At 40.3% G+C, this 16,555-nt stretch overlaps 2 protein-coding genes across 3 annotated transcripts in view; both read left to right on the top strand.

Moving 5' to 3' along the window:
- The window catches only part of ttyh2 (tweety family member 2), a 108,845-nt gene extending 95,878 nt beyond the window's left edge, over positions 1-12,967 (top strand). The window contains exons 9-15 of one of the 2 annotated variants that reach the window (XM_049563142.1): positions 1,775-1,867; positions 1,969-2,061; positions 2,510-2,652; positions 4,889-5,074; positions 5,162-5,240; positions 7,777-7,803; positions 11,723-12,967. In XM_049563142.1, coding sequence (XP_049419099.1) covers positions 1,775-1,867; positions 1,969-2,061; positions 2,510-2,652; positions 4,889-5,074; positions 5,162-5,240; positions 7,777-7,803; positions 11,723-11,803 — 702 coding nt within the window. In that variant the 3' untranslated portion in view covers positions 11,804-12,967. The remainder of the gene's footprint in view (positions 1-1,774; positions 1,868-1,968; positions 2,062-2,509; positions 2,653-4,888; positions 5,075-5,161; positions 5,241-7,776; positions 7,804-11,722) is intronic. The other variant, XM_049563143.1, reaches the window with a different exon arrangement.
- A 1,798-nt stretch (positions 12,968-14,765) lies between these two features.
- Positions 14,766-16,555, top strand: part of kif19 (kinesin family member 19) — a 47,788-nt gene continuing 45,998 nt past the window's right edge. Inside the window, exon 1 of the mRNA XM_049564259.1 lies at positions 14,766-15,320. Coding sequence (XP_049420216.1) covers positions 15,282-15,320 — 39 coding nt within the window. The 5' untranslated portion in view covers positions 14,766-15,281. The remainder of the gene's footprint in view (positions 15,321-16,555) is intronic.

The following is a 16,555-nucleotide window of genomic DNA, read 5'->3' as shown; positions in this document are numbered from 1 at the left end:
GGTAATACAGATAAAATCATGGGATTATTTAAGTCTTAAAGGGGAATTATGCCCATTTTCAAAATTCATATATGTTGTTCCAATGGTCCAAGACACTCCAAAATATACGTAAACATGAACAACTATCTCCTAAATCCAAAAACTAGAGTTCTTAAGCTAAAATTTTTGATGTCATTGAGTTCAAAGTCCGGAGCTGCTCCGTAGACAATGAATGGTGAAAGATGTTCTAGATGACACTGAGAGCACCCAGATGAATGGTCTGAGTCTATGGGAACATTTTCTGTTTCCAGACTGAGAGCACAACAATAGTATAAAGCTCAAAAAACAAATATTCAATGGGTCCAAAAAAACAGTCTCCCATTCACTCGGCCTCATTCACAAAAAGTGTGTGCACATAAATCTGTTCTTAAACAGTGCATAGGAACATTTAGAATAGAATGAATTGCCAACTATTTTGATAATAGATTAATTGTTTTGGTAATTTTTTGAGCAAAAATGTCAACATTTGCTGGTTCCAGCTTATTAAATGTGAGAATTCATTGCTGTTCTTTGTCATTTATGATAGTAAATGAGGAGTCTTTGGGTTTTGGACTGTTGGCTGGTTAAAAAAAGCAAATTGAAGATGTCACTTTGACTTCTGGAAAATTGTGATGAGCAGTTTTCACAGTTTTTTTGACATTTTATAGATATTACAGCTGAATGAATAATTGTGAAAATAATCGACTAATCAGTCTGAAAATGAAAACAATTGTTAGTTGCACCCCTGTCTCACACGAAATCTGGGATTCAACTATTTTATTATCTGACTTTGTTCGTACTCTGAACAAACTCAGAACTGCCTCAGACCATGCTTACTCACAAATGAGAAAGGCCCAGCTGTCTTTGAAAACATTTCGAAACACCTCTAAACTAAATGCAGGGCATATCAAAACCACCTTAATTACAAAAAGGCTTTAATAGACAACAATTCTAAAAAACATTATTTTACTAATTAACTGGCCAAGTGTGTTAAATATCCACAAAGCTGACACCCTCTCATAGTCATCAGTTATTGTCTTGATAAAGAATTAGCTTACAGTGGACTATATGAGAATGTCCATATTGAAAACTAATAATTTGTAGTGCCACAAAATTGTGCATATGTAGCCAATCAGTAGCCTATGCAGGGTACATGAGAGATTCTTTACCTCCAAGCATTTGTTAAGATGGCACATGCACCCTTGCTTGAAGATACTGCAGTCTGTATCTTCAGAAGAGAGCGCATCTTTAGAGACTGACCTAACTTGTTTGAAGTGAGTCTATGGAGCAACTCCAGACTTGATACCTAATGGCATCACAAGGTTGAGAGACTTACTTGTCTGGTTTCTGGCTCACACATATTGACTGAACTTTCCAAGGCTGTGGAAAACACATACTGAAACTCCAAAATTTAGGTGGTATTTCACTTTAATTTAGCTGAATTCTGCCTTTCAAAAAAACTAACAAATGACATTACAGAAAAATAAGATCCATTATAGCTGCTGTTGAGCTTTCATCCATGTGTTTTCACTTTGTGGAAGAACAAGACGTCTGCACATTCTTTTAGAAAAATCAAGCACATTATGTCACTTGACAATAGCTCCATTAAACAGCCTTGAGAACCTTTAGTTTCTCTGCTGTTTGCCGACTCTTTCATTGTGATGCTTCCCTCAAGACTTCTATTAGGACCAGTGTTTACTCGTCATTTGCATGCTCTTAACTCTGCGTGCATTCAAACACATTCTCTTGTTTGCAGCCCCTGACCATCTTCCAGAGGTCCCTGACCACCATGCAGATCCAGATCCAGGGTCTGCTGCAGTTTGCCGTGCCTCTGTTCCCCACTGCTGAGGTATCACACACACAAACACACAAAGCTATGACTTTCATGCCGTAGTACAACAGCGCAGCTCAAGAATTTGCCAGTGATACTGTCTGGTGACCTCTCCGCAGAGAGACCTACTGGGTATCCAGCATTTGCTCAACTCCTCGGAGGCCAGTCTGCACCAGCTGACCGCCCTGCTGGACTGCAGGGGGCTCAACAAGGTTCGTTCACTGCATCCTAATTGGCATCGCAGCAGCACAACTAGGTCAACAGGAGAGTAAGTGGCCACACAGGATTTCGGCATCAAACTGAAAGTGGAACTAGGAACGGAGCAGAGAAAGGCACAACTGAAAGACTTTCACATTTAATGAGAGGAACTTTTCTAAACTGTGTTTTCTTACATACGTATGTGCGAGTCTCCTGCACCGTTAAACCTGAACGGTGCAGCTTATGACTGCAGTACATAAATAATGTCGAACATCCCACTGAATGTGCACAACATGAATGAAGTATGTGCCTCCTGGAGACGACGCACTCCAGCGCTCTAAGTGCTTTTTCATCTTTGCTTCATTTGCTCTGCTTTGAATTCAAATGTGACAGTAAGAATCCGCCTCAACAAGCATCTTCCCCTTTTTTGTCTGTGTTATATGATGTCTTTGATCTCTCCAGGACTACCTGGATGCAATGGTGGGGGTGTGCTACGATGGGGTGGAGGGTGTACTCTACCTCTGCCTCTTCTCCACCCTGGCAGCCTGTGCCTTCACTGTCATGCTGTGTGCCATTCCCAGGGCATGGAGACAAATTGCCTGCAGGTCAGTTCGTTCTCTGCGTCTCTGCCTGCCTGAGCGCCCTCATTTCCTCATCCTGCAGCCATCTTTATGCAGTTATACCCACTGTATGAGCCAAACAATATAGATGTGTCCCAGATGTTCTGCTACAAATATACATTTAATAGTTGGACTTCAAAATGCCTTCTTTAAGTAGCTAATAATTTTAGCGTGCGTCCTTTTAAACTCACCTTTCATTTTAAACCTCACTGTTTATCTTTCAAGATATAACATGTAACTTTTCCACACTGAAATGTCTAAAAACAACTCGAGCAATGTTATATACTTTGCTGAGTTGATTATCCCAAATATTTCCGACAATGTTCAAACCCGGAGAAATCTGTAATTTTAATCAAGGACATGTTCTGGGTCCTTGATTGAGGTTGTAATTGTGGTTGGCTGCCAGAGGCTGACTTTTTATCCAGGTTTAAGCCACATTTTTCCAATATGCTTTTTAGATTTTGGATGTTTTCAACGATATGTTTTAACTGGATGAAAGATTTTAATCATCCAACATCTGGACTTTAAAGTATCAGAGAAAAAAGTTGAGCAAATGTTAGCGGCAGCTTGGCTTGAGCGCCTGCTGTGCCGAACAGCATAGGAGAAACACTGATTTTTAAAGTGCAACTGCTTTATTCAGGATTTTTACCAGATTAAATCACCAGATCTGACTGTCTTGAAGAGGAAGAGACCTCTGTGGATAATTCGGCTCCTGGTAGAACCTTCTTTAAACTCTGGCTCTTTACTTATCGGAGAAAAAACATGAGCACACATTAGCAGAAGCTGAGCTAGCAGCCCCTCCACAATGAGCCAAACAGTGTTGGAGAAACACTGATTTTTAAAGTGAAACTGTTTTATTCAGGGTTTTTTACCAGTTTAAATCACCAAGTTTGTTTTTCTGGAAGAGGAAGAGCCCTCTATGGATCATTCGGCTCATGGTAAAAACCTCTGCAACAAGCCAAACAGCATAGGAGAAACACTGATTTTTAAAGTGCAACTGCTTTATACAGGATTTTTACCAGATTAAATCACCAGATCTGACTTTCTTGAAGAGGAAGAGACCTCTGTGGATAATTCGGCTCCTGGTAAAACCCTCTTTAAACTCTGGCTCTTTAGTTATCAGAGAAAAACACGTGAGCACACATTAGCAGAGGCTGGGCTAGCAGCCCTTCTGTGATGAGCCAAGCAGCATTGGAGAAACACTGATTTTTAAAGTGAAACTGCTTTATTCAGGGTTTTTACCAGTTTAAATCACCAAGTTTGTTTTTCTGGAAGAGGAAGAGCCCTCTATGGATAATTTGGCTCATGGTAAAAACCTGCTGAAAGTCTGGATCTTTAGTTATAGGAGAAAAAAGTGGGGCAAGGGCAAGTAAACAGGAAGTATAATGTTGGCAAGGATTCACTGAGTTATGCTTCAGGTTGCAGTGTTTGCCTGTCTTTCTTAACATTTTGGCAAATTGGCATTATTAAAAGTATGCAGAATTAGCCATTAGCGCTTACTCGTGTTGACATTGCTTCCATCAGGGCGGAGGTTCTGCCAACCTAAATGCAGCACAAAGCATTAGAGATCATGTTTTGTCCCGTCTGCTGTTGCTTATCTTAACAAGCAGTGACTATTAATTGTCCATGATTTACCCCTGACAGTGTGTGAGACTGGATACTGTGTGTTATGTATTGTACTGTCTGTTTTGTTGTTCTCATGAAGACTGTCTGTATTTCAAATTGCCCCTTGGGGACATTTACCTTATGTTACCTTACTGAGGAAAACTTGTGTGATGACTCTCGGTTAAGTTCTGGAGTTATAAGTAGTGTCTGCTTTCGATGATTTCTAACTGGATTCACGGATGTTCATTGTTATTCTGAGACAACTGTGTAACAGTATAAGTCACACTGAATCCAAAAATATCTGTATCATGTCTGTGGGTTCATTTGACTCGAGTTATTTTAGTTATGATTCAGAGAGGAAGTAGCTGAAGTACCTTAATTGTCTCGGTGAGCCATGTGTCACAGCCACCGCTGCTGCTGCTGACAACACTGATAAGCGGTCAAATGAACAGGCCCAACAACAATAATTAACCTCCCTTGTTTTTACAACACCCGCATGCACCAGTCTCTTTCACCTCACAGACTGTCTTTGCATCACGTGTCTCCCTCACAGTTTGAAACCTCTGGACCGAGCTATTCATCTGGCTCCTCTTCTGATGTTTCCTGTGTCCTCTAGGGAACGAGATTATGACGACATCGATGAAGAGGATCCGTTCAACCCGCGGGCGAGGAGGATAGCCTCCCAGAACCCCAACCTCACCAACATGCACAGCTTCTGCAGCTACAGCAGCAGCATGGGCAGCCAGAACAGCCTACACCCGCCCGCCCCGGCTCTGTCCAACGCTCCCGTATCCGAGTACATGTGAGTCAACTGATGTGACGCGTGGAGCAAAGTGTGATTTATAAATTCCACTATTCCTCATAAGTCGCTTTTTTTATTCTTTCTCAGGAACCAGACAGCTCTGTTCGGGGGAAACCCGCGGTACGAGAACGTGCCTCTGATAGGACGAGGCTCTCCACCCCCCTCGGTGCGTTGGGTCCCAGAGGCCAAGTCCTTCCTATGATGTCACTTCCCTCTGAGCTAACAGACAGATTTAGCCTTCAAAGCACAGGAAGTTGTTGTACAATAAATAACTGGTGATTATTTCACTCATATATTCACTCAGAGGCTCTTTTCCTTCATTAAATGTCACTCAAATATTAATCCATATATAAAAACTTTCCTTAATTTAATCAACTTTTTTAAGGATTTCCTAAAAGGTATTTAATGAGATACTCTTTTATCGTACACTGTGCCTTCCTCTGCCCTCCATAACTTACTGAGGCTTACAGTACCAAAGCAAGGCGAGGAGAAGTAATGTGGTTAATATTTAATCATGAAGTGAACATCATTTAGCCTCTCTCAGGCCAAATTCCCAGGAGGGAGTGACCCGGGTCTTAAACCACAAACTGGCTCACTGTTGACACTGAAGGTTTTCTTCCTCATTGAATAATTTGCTCCCCGCTGGGCCACTTGTCTCCTGTTACTGTACATCACGGAGATAAATATAGAAACATTTTGGATTAAATTTTCATTGGGCGCAGCCTCTTAATAACATGCTGCGCAAGTGTGTGAAAAAATACAGCAGTTAAAGCAACACGTTCTCACTCCCAGCACTCCGATGCTTGGTCAGTGGTTCTATGGCGCTCTAAGTACTCCTCCTGTGTCGATTTTCAGTCAGGGATGGCATGTCAAATTCAGAACAGCGCCAGGCATTGAAGTCAATTTTTATAGTGGCCAAACAGTGGAATTACAACTTTCAGGTTCGTCACACGATGCCACTGGCCGCAAAAGGAGTTTTTCCCATAGACTTACATTGTGAAAGCGATGTCTATAAATCAATGGATACATTTTTTTGAGATCTGCAACCTCAACAAAATGACTTGTTTCACTATCAGGATTTGATCCATGCAGTCTGATAACATTTGGAAAGTCTAGAAGACTTGCAACATTAAATCATTTTATCCCCATTTAATTAAGTGGAGCACTACACCAGAAGTCTCTAGTGCCCTTGCTCTTTCAAAATAAACTTAAAACGCAGATTAAAGAAAAACTTTTCACAGTAAAAGTACAGTTTCCGCTTGTTAAATGCATGCAGTCTGTTTAACTTAAAACGCAGGTAAGAAACTTTGTTTTGAGGTCTACCTCCTTAGGTTTAGGCAAGAAAGAGCACATGGTTAGGGTTAGGGTTAGTGTTATGTTCAGCAGGAAACATCGTGGTTTTGCTAAAAATAAGTATGTTTCCTACTAGGGGTGTAAATCCCAAGTTTTATTATGATACGATACGATATGATGCGATACGATACAATGCGATGTGATGTGATGCAATGCGATAGGATACGATACAGTACAATATGATACGATGTGATAGGATACTAATACGATATGATGCAATTCGACTCAACTCGATTCTTTCAACATCAAACAGATATTTGCTGATATCACAAAGTCTGCCACGATTTCCTGCCTGTGATCAATATGAGATGACATCAGCAAATATCTTTGTCGCCATTTTCGGTACTAGGCTGCTAGCACCATTTAAATTATAGCATAGACGTGCCATGGGAATTTAAAAATAAAGGCATATCTTAAAGATGATGATATGTAGCAATGTTTTCACTTCATATCAGTGATATTAGATAGTTTATCATTGAACTGATATATTGATCCAGATCAATGTATCGCTAAACCCCAATTTCTTATTAATGTAATGTAATGTCACGTGACACACATCGTACATACCAGCGCACTACGTTATTATTAAAATAACTCGTGTTACAATGTTATCCCGGGTCAAAGTCCGGAGTTTGTTGACTCTCCCGCCCACCCTATGCAAACTTTCTCACTTTTTATACTACAGCGGATGCTTGAAGTGCCAAAAAATGCCGCCGCCCAATGCGTCTTATAATGCCGCTAAAGAGTGTCTGTGTCTGACGCAGAGGGCCACTGACTAAGCGTCTGTGGTTGATGAGTTGGGAGTGAGACCGGGTTGACTAAATGCACACTCCAAGTATCAGTGTTTTGTAAGCTTTTTAAAGTGTTATTTAGAGAGAGAATGTTGTGATGGTAAGATCAGAAACTACAAACAAAAAACATTTTATATTTGATAAAGTGCATATTTTGTGTTGTTATGCTCAGAGGTTTAGATTCCACAAAAAGATGAAGCAAAGATCAATATATTTTCTACTTTTCATGCTTGTTTTTTACCACAGTTAGTAGAGTTTCAAGATGAAGAATGATTTTACTGTCAGTCATCACTCTCATTAACCTCCAGTCTACAGTTCCAACATGAGTTAACCAAAAAATGTGATGTGCTTTGCCTTATGACTTCTTTCCTAATTAATGCCAGCAAGTGATGTATAATTAAATTCTCCCTCATGACTTCAACTGTGCAGCATCATGCAGTAGTCTGCAGCTAACAGCTTCTTTTATATATTTTTTTGTTTGTTCGTTTGTCATGTGTTTGTTTGTTTGTTTGTATCTTTCATTTCTATATTTCCTCTTTTTTTAATCGACTTTTGGAGATATACTCTCAGCAGTATAGAAACCGAGTAAGTCTTTTCAACTCTTCCTCAGGGTTCACTCCCTCACTTTCCCTCTGTTGCATCTCTGTCTTTTACCTCTCCTTCACTTCACCTCACTTTGTTTGGTTCCTGTGCAGTTTTCCTGTTTGGCATGGCTTTTTAACTGGTAACCTGTTGTCCTCATTCCAGCCAGTCTGTTAGTTAGTGAGGCTTTGTCTGCCCCTGGTGTTCACAGGGTGGTACTGTAGTTATGTCCCTGGATTTCCTCACAGTTAGCCTCCCTGTGCATGCAGTTCTGCTCCAGTCATTCAATTCTATAGCTCGTACTGCCACAAGGTGTTACGCACCAGGCGCTGTGTACTGCTATAGAATTTATTTTATCTGGGTACTGACAGATTTAGAGTAATGTCAGTTACTTTTAAAGGAGTACTCCACTCATAAAATGATCATTTGTATATCTATTATGCACCCCATGTTAAGTTTAATTTGTCAAGAAAAATTTGTTTTTCTCACATGCCTCCACGGTGAATGAAGAATCCAAAAACTGGAGAAAATTCTTGATGAACTGTAGTGAAAGGGGGCCATGTTTAACAACTGCAAAACTATATCAAACATCTCTTTACAAGCTCTCATACAACTCACGCAGCATAATCTAAGTCTCACTTATCCAGTCGTATGCTCAGTACTTCCCAAATACATGTATTTTTGCTAGATCCTTATGATTTAAAACACTTTGCGCAACAGTCTCGTGCAAGGTTTTGCAGGTTGCAAAAACGCGATTGCGCACCACACTGCTTTTTTTTTTTTTTAATTGAACGCCACTAGTGAAAAAAAAAAGTTTGCTGCGCCTTTTTATTGTTGCCAGGCAACCAAGGACTCACCTCCTTATTCTAACCTTTCCGTGCAATCAATCTACCATTTATTTATTTTATTTATTTGACAGTAATTAGTACCTAGTTCCTAAAATGTTGAGGCAGAGGGTACTTGAGAAGCTGTCAGTAAATAGTTTGTTGGGCACAGGGAAACAGAGATCTGTGTGGGTACATGAGACCCTAAAAAAGAGGGTGGATCATGGGGAGTACCACCAGTTGGTCCAGGAGCTTCTCCTCCATGATGGCCGTTTCCAGGCATATTTTAGGATGACTCAGGGGCAGTTTGACAACCTGCTGTCTATCGTCGGGCCGTATAGCTCTGGGTATCCAGCAACCACTACCACCAGTTTCTCCTCCATTGTTTACCAACTGTAAACTTGTTGTGACCACCACAGAAGGCCGGCCTCTTAAATCATCTGATTGGACAATGGGAGAAAAGAGATGACGTGGGGCGTTTTTCCACTTCTAGTTTAAGTTTTTTGATATCAAAGAGTTCAAAGCGCTGTTTTGATATAGTTTTAATGTTAAACATGGTCTTTTTTCATACAATTCATTGTGAATTTTCTCTGTTTTTGGATTATTCGTTCACCATGGAGGCATGCGAGAAAAACAAAGTTTTCTTAACAAATTCAAAGTAACATGGGGGCAAAAAATTGAAATACAAATGATCATTTTGCGGGTGATGTGTTCCTTTCATGTCAAAGTAACTGACTACTGTTACTAGTTGTACATTTAATAAATAATAGATTGATCTGTTATCTATGCCCTGAGTCAGTTTTGTAGATATGAGTTAAAGAAATACTCCACAGAAAATCTGTCTTTTAAACATAAAACACTCGACATCTGCAGGCTTGAAGGTGGCTCTTAAAGGTTTGTGCTGTGCTTCTTTGTGGAAGATGGCAACTGTAGTCAGCTGAGATTCACAGCAGTTATAATAGATTCCAAAGGCGACACAGAGCATCAAAACACCCATAGAAACCACTCAAACGACTCCTGCAGCACCATCCACCTCTCTGCCACTGATCTCATAAGAAGCAAGGTGTGGGCTTAGATTCCAGACTCACAGACAAAATAAGGACAGCAGAAGGCACCCATTCGGAACAAGCAAACAAGCCCATAGGGGCATAACCAAGGCAGCAAAGAAGCAAAAAGAAAGACAGGAGAACAAGCAAAAAAGGCTAGAACACTACATCACGAAGGCACAACACAAAACATGGTGTAGCAGTGGGTGTAAAGGGGACGTAAAAACTGCTGATGAGAGAATTGGGAGCATATGTTCAGGTGGTTGTGGAGGTCAGGTGATAAAAACTGGTGGGAATGGTAGAATCCTTAATAAAAGGAAATGTTAAAGAAATAGTTCAACATCTTGGGAAGACTTTTTCGCTTCCTTGCTAAGAGTTGAATGAGAAAATTAACATAAAGCTGTGTAAAAAGTGTTACCTGGATCCAAATGATCCAAGTCTAGAATTGTCAAGATTACCAAATCTGGATAACCAGCGCTCTAAATGGGACTACATATCACAGTGTGGGCTACTAGCTAATGTGAAGGACAGGTGCAATCATCAACATGTGGTCAATCTTAGTGTTTTCATTTGAAGAAACAGAAAACAGCATGGAAGATCCAATTGTTAGAAACTCCTTTTGACTATTTCGTTGTAAATAATATTAAGTGATAATTTAAAATTAAGCACATTTTATTGATATTTACAGCTGCTTGAGGATTAATTTATGGCAACAATATCCTTTATTTTACCGAAAGGCTTAATAGGTAGTCTACTTTATCCACCTCAACTGTAGTTCAACAAATTAAATGCAAAATAGAACTAATTGTGTTGATGTTTGACCAATTTTGACCAAAGTTCTGTTGCATTTTGTTCCTGAAATCCACCCTGAATCCAGCTGCTGGAATCAGGATAATCCTTATTTCCTGGATCGAAGGTATCCCAACCTTTCATAAAAGTTTTGAAGAACGCATATCAAAGGTTTGATCCAAATCAAATCCAAAACTGAATTACACGATCTAATCCAATTTCAAAATCCTATTTTTTTTTCTGTTTTTGAACAACCCATTTTCAAGATTTCGGCCAATCCAATAGCCGAAATCTGATCTAGACAGCTAGGGCTAGAGCTAGACTGTTAGCTTAGCTTAGCATAAAGACTAGAAACAGGGGGAAACAGCTAGCCTGACCCCTGGCCTTCACTTGCAAACTATCAAATGTCCACAAAGAGACACAAAATGACCTCAGAGAGGTTAAAAACCAAGACGAAGTCTATTTGAGTGTTCCAGTACCCATACTACCATACTATATAATATACCAGAAAAGGATTAAGTATGTCTGTCAAATGCAGTAAATACCAGGATGTTCTACTACATCTGGTCCGATTTTGCAAGCCAGCATTCTTCTCTGAGTGTTCTGACCCACAATCCTCTGCACAGTGGACGATAGGCTACGTCACATCGACTGACCCGCAAACAGACGACAGCTGATTGGATGACAGCGCATTCAAGTAACCGATGACCATTCAAATAGTCATAATAGGAATATCAATTGTCTAACTGAACAAAATAATCAAACAAGCAGCCGCACTGTCTCAAGAGCCAATAGCATCATTAAGGCCAATACACATCCCGGCCACCACCTGTTCGATCTGTTACCCTCTGGTAGGTGTTACAGGTCCATCAAATCCAGAACCACCAGATTCACTTATAGCTTCTTCCCAGGCAGCTGCAGTACCGATGCGATTGGGAACGCACCCTATATGTCTTGGCCATATGTAGGAGAGATGGCGGGTGGATTCCTGAATCCTGACTGGAATCCATTGAAACTTGAGCTGCCTCCCTCTGCTAAATTTCAACCTTTACAGAGCCACCTTTCAATCCTACACGTGGTGACAAATTGATACTCAACGAGATGGATTTTCAGCGGACTACTCCTTTGATCCCCCATGACATTTCCTTTATTTGTAGCTGATGATTAGGCTCAGTCCATACCTGTGAAGCCTTGCCTATAATTCCCAGAATCAGCTTGTAACATCCTGTGTGTGTGTCTCTATGTGTACCCTCTCCTCCACAGTACTCCCCCAGTATGCGGGCCACCTATCTGTCCATGACCGAGGAACAGATAAGACACTTTGGGAACGACTTCCAAGCATAGACTTCTTTATCTGACCGAGGAGGGAAACGGCATCACACCAACACGCTCAACAGACAAAGACTGTGAGGCGACTCCAAGCACCACAGAGGACAGTGTGTACCATCTCACTAGTCCAGGACTCAGGACAGCTGAACCATATCAGTACTGTTCTCTGTGCTCGTAAATGATTATTCACACTTGTCTGCCCTGAGGTATTCTTTCGGGGGAACTTGCTAAATATTTCTGACACGTGCTGAGGAACTTAACCTGCTCTTAATATGTTGTGTTCGTCATCTACTGGTGAAGCGTCGAGGGAAGATTTGACTGTCTTAATGTCCCTGAGTTCTTCAGGAAAAACACGACTAAACATAACTTTGATGAAATTAATTTTTCACTGCAGTAAAACAGCAACGTGCTCACATTTAAAGTAACAATAAAAGGACAATTTAAAACTCTCCTGTTGAAAGAGATCTCTCCAAAACTCACATTCAGGTCTCCAAAGAGAAAAATGTGAACATGACAGCTGATGTAAACGTATTCTTTTGTATTATGCTTCATGCTTGATATTTGTGAAGCACAAACCCAGCACTGGCAGCACACAACAGGAGGTATTGTTGAGGTATAATTTATTTACATTCACACACAGACACGCCTGCAAGTGAAGCTTTACATTTCTAAATCTCCTGGAGACTACCTTGAGACCACGGCTTCTGTATATAAGTTGTACAATAACAGACTGTTGTCTCATTCTGGTGTGGTTTTATTTTGATTTAAACAATGTGCCAATTTTATATATTTTTTCTAGTTTCTTGTGGCGATGTCACATAGATATTTTTTTTTTTTTTGTATTTCCTAAAGGGCCAATAATTCATGTCCTTGACGCATATCTAATCCAGCTAATACAATAAAGTTGTCCTTTCTGTTGGGAAGCTGTGCTGCTCTAACCATGATTAATGAAAATATTCAGGTAATAATTTTCAACTCAAAGCATCCAAACAGTACATGTTTGTACTGACTAACAATGATTTTCTGTAGGGATTTAATACATGCAGTTTTGTTTATTAATTATTTTTGGTAAATGTCATTTCTTTGAGCATGTTACATTGTACAGGCACTCAGAATGGTGCTTAATTTTGTGTGCGACCCCTAAAATTCAGGGTCTAACTGTGAGTTGAATAAATCAGTTTTGAGTACAGCTTTGTGTCTGCACTTTGTTGATGGGTATACAAAACAGGGAAAACCGTTGTGATAAACACCAAAGCGCCCCGAATGTCTAATAGCCAAAAAGTTGTTTAAAACTGGAGGAACAGTAAAGTATTTTCTTATTCCTCCAGCAGATGGCAGCATGGTCTAGCAGAAAGTGCTGCTCAATGGAAACTGCTGCTGCAGTAAAAGCCATTGGAGTTGACTGTGCACAGTATATCACAATATTTAAGGCTGATATGGCACACTTTAGAAGGTAAGAACAAAAAAGTGATAATGTATATTCAAGTAAAAACAGTAATACCACTGTGTAAAAATACTCTGTTACAGGTAAAAGTCTTGCATTTAAATGACATTAAAGTACCAAAAAGTAAAAGCACTTATTATGCCAAATAGCTCATTTCAGAAAAATAAAGTATAATCTCAGAATATTTTATATAATGTGATTTTAATTTGTATCTGTGACACCAGGGGTTCAGCATGCCCAGGTCCCAGCCCTGGCTCACAATGCACCCAGCCTTGATGCCAGTCCCTGCAGGTGGTGGGCCCACAGGGTGGCAGCTACATGTTATTCATTGGGGCTGAGCCCGACCGGGCCCCACGGCCCAATGCCCGGCCACCATACTGGGCGAGGTACTCATTTCCCAAGTGTGCCATGTTGTCAAATAATTTTTAAGGACTGGGTAGGAGCTTTTTTTTTTTTTTTTGACTTTGGGGAGGGGCATACAAATTTGAATGGTATCTATGTTACCACTGATTTTTAAGGAAAATTGCTTTAAAAATCACCAAAATTACATCATTTATCATAACCAAAAAGTGTAAAAACAGAAATTATGGTTGGATTTTCAAATTTACAATGGTCTCCCATCAGACAAATCAAAACAAACCTAAATCTGAGCTTAAAATAGTGATATTTTATCAAAATCATTTTATTCTATGTCTCATTTGAAATTTGGCAAAAAATAAACCGTTTGAACTAAGTAACCAGCATGTGCATGAGTTAAAACATCTTGGAGCAGCCAGTCCAATCTGTGGCCCTTTCCTGTCACCTTCTAGCTGCATTGTAATAAAAGCCGAAAAAAATAACAATATAAAAAAGGCTTACAAACGGTTATTTTTATTTTTTTCCCTCCACGTTTGTTTATAAGGTTTTATATAAAAATGTTAACATAAGATAGCAATCAAGCAAGTGAAAAGAAATAAAGAGAGGAAAAAAAGCAAATTAAAAAATTAACAATACAGGAAGCAACTCGTTGAAAATATTGATTTCCGGTTATTTAAAAAAAAAAAAAAAATGAATAACTAATTTATGGTGGAAGGATGGTCGTGCATTTCCCCCAAATCACTCAGGGAGTAAAGAAAAATAAGGAAAAATATTTGTTGCTTCGGGGAGGGTCAAAATAATAAATACCGGTAGATAAATCAAATAAATAAATAAATAAATAAATAAAAGTCACACCTCTGCCCTCCTGTGATAAGTAAAGAACAGTCCCTAAATTCCTCAGACTTGCACTTCAGTACGGTAGTTAAGTAAATATACTTAATAAATGTATAATTATACGTTATAAATTTCATCTCAGTGCATTTGTGACAGAAAAACATTGATAATATTGGAAAAAACAAGTTTTTATTTTAGGAGGAAGTAGCTGTTAGCATTGTTTAGCTAGCTCGACACAACGCCGGTTGCTCTGCAGGTCTCCATGGTCAACAACGTACACGCACGCGCACTCTCACTCACACACACACACACACACACACACACACACACACACAGCAACCCACCGCGGCAGCAGAGCAGCGGAGAGGAGCCCGGACACACCAACAGGGAAGTGACTGTAGCAGGTGGGCTGCTGCCGGTGACACCCACCTCCTCCTCCACCTCCTCCTCCTGCTCCTCCTCCTCCACCTCTCCTCTGCTCCTCGTCTGCCGCAGGATGAATGATTCTCGCGTTTCTACCCTGCGGAGCGGAAACACACCGCACGAGCGGCGGAGCGTCGACGCACTTTGAAAAGAAGGACGTAGAAAGAAACAAACGGTCGCCGGGACCGACAGTAAGACGAGAGGTCGTTAAGTGAAGAAGACACGACGTGAGGGTGTTTAGCTCGGTAGTAGCTGCTGTTAGGAACCATTACATTAGCTGAACAGAGTCCTGTAGTTGTTGAGTGTGTCTACAAAGGGCTGCAGGTGACTCTTGTTTTACCTTTAGAGGGGGTGACATGCAGGTACCGACAGAGAGGAGCGTGGTCCAGGGTCCCGTTTGATGCTCATTATCCTTCACTCTGAACACAAGTGACCATGAAGGACACAGGGGAATCGAAAGACCACCAACTAACCGTGAGTTCAAACTACACAGTGTCCTTTTAAATGCTTGTGACTTTACATCTGTACCATTGAGTCAGTGAGTTTTCCCTTTCCTCAGGCAAACTGTTGTATCGGTCTATAGTTGGTGAGGTGGGTGCACTACTAGGTAGGTGGGTAGGTTACAGAGGAGGAAGTGAATATTATGCTCTTCTATAGATTTCAATGGATTAATGGCTGATAGTAGGGTATACTGTAGACGGACAGACAAAGAGGTGGGTATATCCTTCCTATACCCAACCAATGCATTGTGCTGTAGGTAATATAAAGAAACAAACATAGAAATTTGCTTCTTACTGTACACTCAGGGGCCACTTTATTAGATATACCTATGCAACCCAACTGTTCTGCCATAGAGTCTACTTATAGATGCCGATAATGGCAGATAGAAAGATAGAGAGATCGAAAAGGAGGTGGGAAACTACAAGGAAGCAAACCTAGAAAGCATTAGATACACCTATGCAATCCAACCAAACTGTTCTGTGATAAAGTCTACTTATAGATGCCGATAATGTTAGATCAAGAGATAGATAGTAGGGTGTACTGTAAACGGACAGACAAAGAGGTGGGTATATCCTTCCTGAACCCTCGACTACACCAGTGACCTTAACCAATACAGTATTCTGTAGGTACGACAGAGAAACAAACCTAGAAATCTTCTTCTTACTGTACACTCAGGGGCCACTTTATTAGATACACCTATGCAATCTATTGCAACTGTTCTGCCATAAAGTCTACTTACAGATGCCTTTAATGTAAGATAGATAGATAGATAGATAGTAGGGTATACTGTAAACGGAATAGAAAAAGACATGGGTATATCCTTCCTATACCCTTGACTACACCAGTGACCTTAACCAATACAGTGTACTGTAGGTAATACAAAGACAAACCTAGAAATCTGCTGCTTAGTGTACACCCAGGGGCCACTTTATTAGATACACCTATGCAATCTAATGCAATCCAGTGCAGCTGTTCTGCCTTGAAGTCTACTTAAACATGCCTATAATGATAAATAAAAAGATAGATAGTAGAGTATACTGTAAACGGACAGAAGACAAGATGGGTACATCCATCCCATACCCTCAACTACACCAATGATCTTAACCAGTACAGTGGACTGTAGGTAATACAAAGACAAACCTAGAAATGTGCTGGTTACTGTACACTCAAAGGACACTTTGTTAGATATACCTATGGAACCCAACTGT

The sequence above is a fragment of the Epinephelus fuscoguttatus genome, linkage group LG20, assembly GCF_011397635.1.
Source record: "Epinephelus fuscoguttatus linkage group LG20, E.fuscoguttatus.final_Chr_v1".
Taxonomy (NCBI): domain Eukaryota; kingdom Metazoa; phylum Chordata; class Actinopteri; order Perciformes; family Serranidae; genus Epinephelus; species Epinephelus fuscoguttatus.
Note: the sequence above shows the minus strand (reverse complement) of the source record. Positions and strands in the feature narration are given on the sequence as shown.